Below are 8,587 nucleotides of genomic sequence, written 5' to 3'. Positions count from 1 at the left end.
CTCTCTCTCCCTTCCTCTCTCTCTCTCTCTCTCTCTCACACACACACACACACAGAGACACACACAAACCTTTCCTCTAACACACACACATGCAGAGTGTGATGGGCCTGTTAAAAGGTTGTGTCCATGTCTGTCAGGGCCTCTAAGAGCCCTGCATCGATTTTCCCCTTTACTGACTGACTGAGAGAGCGAGCGAGAGTGAGAGGGAGAGAGAGATAGGAGATGTCAATAGGTAGAGCAAGGCACTAACAATGTCAAGGTTAAGGGTTCTATTCCCTCCAAATGCCTGAAAGTATTATGTCCTCTGCAGCTGTGAGGCTGTTTGGATGGCAATGTGCATCTCTGTGTGTGTGGGAAGGGGATGGAGGAGTGTGTGTGTATGTGTGTGTAACTGATAGTCACGGCTCAGGAGCGTGAAACTTGAATATATACTGTCTTATCCGATCTGCCGCCCTGAAAAGAATCAATTTCAGCAGGCAAAGTGGGAGATTTCAATTTAGTAGAGAGCAGCTCTGATGGCTGAACGAGGCTGTATGTTCAATATCAGCTATATCCAAGTTCATGCACTCTATGGATACTGATGTTAAAGAATGTATGAATTTATATGCATGCAGTGTATCAGAGATGAAAACTCACTGGGAAAGTTAACAAAACCACTTGTCAAAAGTGTCAACCACCACAAAACCTGCTGCATATAAACTTACAGTAAACAAATCAATAATCATAATTTGTATTATCAGTAGTAGTAGTAGATTATGGAAGTCTATAGTGGGCTTTATTAAAAGGAGAATGTAAACCTGAAAATGAGAATGTAATTCCAAATTAGCATTATAATGTTTCACATATGTATGTGTTATTTGGGTAAAAATTAAAATGCAATAATCCAATTTGCATTTATTACTGTAGTAGTAGTTCCATGTATTGTTTTGTTTAAAAGGGTGTGTTATAAATATTAGACCATCATTCATTATAAAATGGATCTTAAAGGACATTACAATAACAACCATTCATATGTATTTTTTCTCCATTTTTGCATTTGTTATTTATTTGCCAATAATGATCAGAAAGTCTTTCTACTAATATTATATTAGTAAAAAGGTGAGTAAAAAGCTATATAATATTATAATATTATATAATACTTATATGTGAAAACTCACAGTTTACTTAATCGTTGCCTGTTGTTTCCGATCATATTCCAGACATATAATTTGAGTTTATTACAAACAAGTTTCTCGTGTCAAATGCTTCATGACATCTCGTAGGAATCGAGAGAGATATTTTGCTTAAAAACGATGCTTTAGAAACCTTTCAAAACTTCACTGGGAAAATTTAAAAATCCATAGTTGTCTAACAAAAATCAAAGCACAACATTGTACTTTACTGTCAAACACAACCTCATTTTTATCTGCTTGTCAGTGGTGATGGTTCTATGTTGTACTGTAATTGCTTCTTTAATGATAACAGTTGTTCACGAGGCCACAAGGACTGAGAGCTTCTGGAACATAAGTTCAAACAGATGTGGTAAATATGTTATAAATAGCTGTTTGCCAAAATGAGAAGCAGACCATTATGGAGGGGAGACATGTGTAATAGTGGATGAAGTGAAAATGTATGAATCATCCCCTAAAAACATACAATTTCTGCTTGTGACTCAGGACTGATCAGGTCCAGAGTGCGGGGCGCCGATGCTGCAAGGGCAGGGGTCCTCACCTTCCTCGACAGCCACTGTGAGGTCAACAAGGACTGGCTGCCCCCCCTGCTGCAGAGGATCAAACAGGTAGACCACAACACCCGCTCTGGTGTCTACAAACAATATGTGTGCAACTTCACTATCAAATCCTGGCTCACTTTTTACATGTCCAACCTTGAAGAGGAGTGTGTGTGTGTGTGTGTGTTATACTGTTGTGTAAATGGGATCATGAGTGTCAATAACTTCAGGAAGGCCACTCAAAATGTGGAGCACTTCACTGCACTACAAAAACGTGTATGTGTGTGTGTGTGTGTGTGTGTGTGTGTGTCGGTTGTGTGTGTGGGTAGGTGTGTTTGTGTGTGTGTGTGATGACTCCTGTGGTCGAGGTGAAATAGTGCCATGGGAGAAAATAGCTGTCGGTCTGATTGCCACTCATTAAGAAATAAGTGCTGCACTCTCTCCTTCACCCTTCTCCTTCCTTCTGCTCTCCTCTGTTTGTCTCTCCTCTTCTCCTCCTCCTCATCTCCTGTCCTCTCACCTTCTCTTCCCCTGTCATCTTTTGCCACTTGTCAGTTCAGCCTCACTTTTCTCACCTTTTTTTTCTGTCCCCTTGTCCTCTCCTTACCTCCCCTTTCTATCTTCATACCTTCTCTTTTTTTCTTAATCTTACCCTTTTCTTCTTCTCCACTCTCCCTCCTTACTACCTTTCTTTATCTCTTTTCTCATCTTATATCTTCATCCCTGCTCTCACTTTATTTTTCTCTCATTCATTAAAAACTTCCTCTCATTTTATCTTCTCCTGTTTTTTCTCTCATCTTTGACTCCTCTCCTCCCCTGACAACACCCATCTCCTCATGCCATTTCCTGTTAAATTGTCTGTCCTCTTACTCCCCTTGTCCCCTTTTCTTGTCCCTCTAGTGCCTCCCACCTGATCTTTCCTTCCCTAACCTTACATCTCTTATTCTCCTCTTTCTCTTCTCTTACTTCTCAAATTTTCTGCCCTCCGACTCTCTTCACACCTCCCTTTCTTCACTTTTATCACCTTATTTGATGCCTTTCCTTGAACCTCTTCTCCTCTTTTCTCTTCCTATTTATGCGGTCCTCATGTCCCCTTTCACTTACTCTAACCGTAACTGCTCTTTACATCTCTCCTCTTTTCTTCTTCTATCTCCTCTTTGCACCTCCTTTCACCTCCATCTGTTCTTCTTTATTACTGCTGTCAGACTGCTGTTCTCTCCTTTTTCCTCTTTTTTTTTTACCACTTATCCTTTCTTGTCTCCTCATTTTGCCTTTATATTATCCTCTCTGGTTCTTTTTCCTTATGTCCCCTCCACTATTTATTCTTCTCCTTTCCTCTTTTCTTCTCTTCTCTCATTTTGTTGTTCTTCCTTTTACCTCTCCTTGTCTCCTATAATCATCCTCCCATTCTCCCCACACTTCCTCCTCACCTGTACTCTGCTCTCTTTACACTTTACACTCTTCCTTCCCTTTTCTTTTCTCTTACATCATCTTCCTCCTCCCCTACCCTCTCTTTACATCTCCTTCCACTTTTTCTTTCCTTTATCACAGTACTTGACTTCTGTCCTCACGCCCGTCTACTCTCCTTCTGTCCTATTTTTTCTTTCCATTTCGTCAGTTTCTCACCTGTCTCATCCTTCTCCAATGCATCAAGTGAACAGTTGTTTTGCTAATATTAAAGACCTTTGATCTCCATCTATAGAGGAGCGATCAATAAATAAAACCACCGCAGCCTGATCTGATTCCAGCAGCTATACCAACATCATCCATATTCATACTCACGGTTTAGGGGTGTGTGTGTGTGTGTCTGTGTGTGAGTGTGCAGGAGAGTCATCTGTCACTGTCTGTCCAGTCACTTTATAGTCATATATTTAGATTTAAATGTATGAAGTATTGATCCAGGTAAACACACCACACACACACACAGGCAGAACTGCATACCACTATAAAGTTCTATTCCCTTCAAAATAATTGTCTGTCTCATTGATGGAGAGTTAAAGTCCTGCCCAACTTCCAGGTTCACTTCTGTTCAGCTTGCTTTCATTGCTCATTGTGTTTTCACACAGAGGCTTTGTTTTTTAATTCAACATTTTAGTCTACCGTCCATAATTTAAACTACACTACACTTGTGTCTGCTTATTAACTAATTAACTAATCATTAATTTTATTGTGATTCAAAATAAGAAAAGGCAGCTTTCTCATAGAGATACAAACAATTTTGCTATTCTCTTCTACATATTGATTTTGTGGAGTATTGATTCAACCTACAGTATGTCCATTGCACCAAAGTTTGCTGTTCTTAACACCAAGGCTGCATTAACATCAAATAGACAATACCCAATGCAGTTTTTATGTCATGGTCAAGAGATGATGGTATCCATGGTTTTTCACATTACTTATTCACTACTTTATTATTGTATTGTGGGACAACTTGACTCCAGTATATATTATAGGGTATATACAGTCTCAACAAATGAGGACTAAAAAACGAACACATTAAAAAGTGTATAATAATTGATTGATAACAATGAGTTATGTCTGGTGTGTCCCCATTGTTCCTTTTCCTGGGAAACATCGTCTAGATAAGTGAGTAAGGAAGTGATATGTTCCACGTTTTAATATCGGTAGGACAAATTAGCCTGTGCAGCAAAGGTGCTGTGGTTTAATTAACAAGTGTAGAGCCAAAATTACAGTGTACTTGGACTGCCTTATCAAGATAAAACACACACCCAAAGATAAAGCTGTGTAATAATAATGGTCTTGCATTTAAATATTAATTTCCGAATGTTGCACTTCTTTTTGTTTTGTTTTCTTTTAGTTAAACACTAAGATTGAATATCTTTTGGTCGAGAGTGTCCTGGCCAATAATACTGAGTTACAGACTGCTCTTTCAATAAAATCAAGGAAAAGAATCCCATAAAATAAGCCATCCCCGAAATGATGTACCAACTGAATCATTGTTGTCATACTGAATAATGTTCAGTAAAGAACTATGTAATTCAGCACGAATGCAGGAGACATGCATGAAGGATGATGATGATGATGATGCAGTATGTTTGGGGGGTCAGTTTTCCTCTCAGCTTAGTCATCAAATGTTCTCATTTCAAATCAGGTGGAAAAAAAGAAGAAATGGCTGAAATTAAGAAACTGCTCCCAAGCGTTTTGAAAATAACACTCATCCAATTACAACAGTAATGTCGTGAATGCTTCACCCTGAGTGCTGCACAGTGTCATTACCGTAACAGCTATTAAAGCAGGTGCAGTGCTTTGTAATGTGGCTGGAGCTGTAGAGGGATGCAGCCTGCGTCCCCTTGCACTGACCCTGCAGCTAATGGTCCAGAACCGCTCCACCTGCTCTGTAATATCACTGGCTAAAGACGCATCCAGCCGTTTGACCAAACTAATAGAGGGACACTCCATGATTTAACAGGGGCTTCAAGTCTGGCATGTCTGGTGTGTGTGTGTGTGTGTGTGTGTGTGATTTCTGTACTTTTATCCTTGTAAAAAGTAAATGGTGCCATCAAGGTAGAAATATGAGGGAAATCAAGTGCAGACATTTTGCCAGTTCTCACTTTTACAAGGGTTTAGGACGCTATTTATGGGTTAAGGAGGCAATAACTAAGCTAAATCCATAAGAGTCTTATGGCCTTATGGATGATTGAACCGAAGGGAGCGGTATTGGCAAAAGATATTTCCTGGCAGTTACAGGCATCAATATTTTATCATTTTTTCACTTGTATACATCCTGTGTGATGTGTAAGTCATTGCAAATATGTGAACTTTAGGAAACAAGGCTAGGCTTACATATCAACCAACCAAAAATATTAAGCAGTGCTTTTGCAATTCACTTAACTGTGCACAATATCCACATTCATTTAAAAAAGTAAGCCATTTATCCTGACGCTAAGTAAGTAAGAGTCCACTCCCTCCTCCCCACGTCACCACAACGAAATTATTCTGCCATGTAGAGAGGACCGCCTCTTTCTTCTGATTGGATAAAGTGGGAACAGGATAACAGAGAACAGGAAGTTTGCTTTTTTGTTTTCTTCTTGAGATTTAAATGAGATTATCTATCTATCTATCTATCTATCAAGTCTTTGTTAAACATTGTCATTCAAAGTGCTATTGTGTTGTAGTAATTATTCACAACACTGTCTTGTTCTGTGAAACAGATACAGGCACATGATGTAAACGGAAGAGCTGTGTCAGCATTTAACAAAAGTGCATCATCTGCAAAAATGAAAATGATGCTAGGTGAATACCACAAGCAGGAATGTTGGGGAACAACAAACCTGTCACTCAATTCACAGGAACTATTGTCATACAATATAACACTCCCTAACTTATTAAATGCATTAGTATTTGCTGAGATTTTTGGCTTTAAAACATAACTTTCTAGACCTACACTATGTAGCTTAAATGCAACTTCCAGCAATAGATATATTGTAGGTTCTAAGTAAAATGCTAGTTTAACCGAGTGGCAGTTTATTTTAATGTGCAGGGTGAACAGTTTGTCTCATTATTTAGATTGTTTGGCCTCATACTGAATTTCAGTCCCAGTCAGGCATTGTGAACTTTCCAAATTATCATGTATGTATAAAGAATTCTCAACATTTCTGGGCCCCTTTTCCCCAGCAAAATCAATTTCCTGGACCCTGCAGTTGTTTATCATCAGGCCAACGAGGTGTTAGAACTTTAGTGATCTTGATATATTAGTTCTGACCTTGTTTCCTTATAAAGGATACACTAACACTAATAAAATGAAAACCCTCTCAAAAGAAAACCCTCACAACTATTACATTTTGCCAGTGCTTATATGCATTGACACTGTTATTCATTATTTTTTTCAGCTCCGTCCTGATGAATTCTTATTTCATTTGGAAGTGTATTCAGTATTTTTTATTTTCATATGGCTCAACAGTCTGACACTAATGCCAGTAAAGTGAATAAAATGGAGCTGAATTGAGATGAAGAAAGGTAGAGGTCACTTTCACCTCACTAAATGTCCTGTGTGCATGACTGGTGCTGAATGGCTGAAATTCCTTTTAATGTGGTGCAATATAATGACCTTGGAATATACAGTCTGTTTCACACATGCACTCAGATTGGATCGAAAAATTAATTCATTCCAATGGAACTTGATGGTGTGCACACAGAAACACATTCACCTTCTCAGTCGTTTTCTCTTTCTGCTATTTTGTGTGGTGTTTTCCTTTTTCAAGATTTATGGTCTGCTTTTTGTTTCTTTCGTTCTGTTATTTCTATATGCTTCATAGCCCTAATTCAGCATTACTGTGTGTGTTTGTGTCCAGGACCCAACCCGTGTGGTCAGCCCGGTCATAGACATCATCAACATGGACACTTTTGCATATGTGGCGGCCTCTGCTGATCTCCGTGGAGGTATGGAAATACTGTCTTCTATACACAATAAAAATGACAGATGATGACAGACAGACTTCCTGATTTATAAAGCAGTTCTTCATTATGAACCACAAACAAGAAGACTTTTGATGCTTTTGTTTCTAGCAATGACCCTCCGTCTGAGATCCCACATGAGACAATAAGTACTGTAGTCTGGACAGTTGGGAACAAATCATCATATATGCTACATTCATACAATTTTGACCTTGAATTCTGAGGAGAAATGTGTATTACACTGTATCTACAAAGCATAATCTTTAGCCTCTGCTCACCAAAATTAGATTCTTGGTGATTAAATATGTCAAAATACACCTTGCTATACATCATTGTTGACTTCTTTCACATTTTTATCTACAGAGTCTGATACCTACGAGTTTTTATCAAAGAAACACGTCTTCATTATATTGTTGCTCATTTTTGTACAGAAGATTCACTACAAAACATGGGAAACTGCATTGTTTTTCACTATTTCTTTGTATTTGCTAAGAACAAATCCTTAATGTCTAATATTAGGGATAATAATAGAAATATGTCTAGGACTTCATCGTTTTCATCCTGGCAAAATCTGACATAATGTATTTTACAAATGTATTAGAAATCTGACAGCACACCAAACAAGCAAAAACATTTCATGTCCATCATAGCCTAAAGTGCTTCAACTGTCAGTCACCTGTCACTGTCACTGCAAAAAATAAATAAGACATTTTACTTCCAAAATCCCAAATGCCAGGATTGCTTCTCCCGCTGCAGACAAAGCTATAACAAAGTCAGGGAGTGCATTTAAATGTAGGATATCTACAAGTTTATGCTCATCCATTATATCAGAGGTTGGTGTCATCTTTAAGACCTCTTATATGCCAGAATCTCGTCTGTTTGACAACACTAGTTCAAGTGTAATTCTTTGAAATGTGGTCTTGAAAATCTGAAACCAGGAAACCACTAATAGCAGTAAAAGTGGACCGCAGATTGATGATGCAAGTGTAGAATCTTTGGAGGGTCTTTCCTTTTAGCTCGACAATATAGATGAGCTGAAACCAAATGGCCTGATAATGGATCAGAACAATACACAACTGTGTTCTCCACTCGTCTCTGTCATCCCTCACTTTTTCTGAAGCCAATCTCTCCTAAGAGCTACACAGTCCCTCTCTCTTTCCATTAGTCCGTCTTATTCCAATCTTCTTCTCTTGGTAACAGCGATCCGCCAATCAATGCTGATAATAACCCTGTCCATGGCTCTCTCTATCTCTTTCTCTCCCATACACACACACACCCACATCCACATACACACACACACACACACACACACACACATAGACAGACAGAGGGAATCAATGGCGGTAGCTGGGCTCACAAAGGACATTTTAATTATAGATGAAGCTGTCTCTCATAACATAAAAAAAGATGGTTATAAGATGGACTTTATTTGATCCAGACACTCACACACACATATATGCACAT

The 8,587-nt window shown here is 38.6% G+C and overlaps 1 protein-coding gene across 1 annotated transcript in view; it reads left to right on the top strand.

Annotated features, from left to right (window-relative positions):
* Positions 1-8,587, top strand: part of galnt14 (UDP-N-acetyl-alpha-D-galactosamine:polypeptide N-acetylgalactosaminyltransferase 14 (GalNAc-T14)) — a 124,514-nt gene that overhangs the window by 84,267 nt on the left and 31,660 nt on the right. The window contains exons 8-9 of the mRNA XM_035679179.1: positions 1,656-1,777; positions 7,021-7,108. Of these exons, the coding sequence (XP_035535072.1) occupies positions 1,656-1,777; positions 7,021-7,108 (210 nt within the window). The remainder of the gene's footprint in view (positions 1-1,655; positions 1,778-7,020; positions 7,109-8,587) is intronic.

Source organism: Morone saxatilis, unplaced genomic scaffold (genome assembly GCF_004916995.1).
Source record: "Morone saxatilis isolate NCDOM2014 unplaced genomic scaffold, NCSU_SB_2.0 Contig7, whole genome shotgun sequence".
Taxonomy (NCBI): Eukaryota; Metazoa; Chordata; class Actinopteri; family Moronidae; genus Morone; species Morone saxatilis.
Note: the sequence above shows the minus strand (reverse complement) of the source record. Positions and strands in the feature narration are given on the sequence as shown.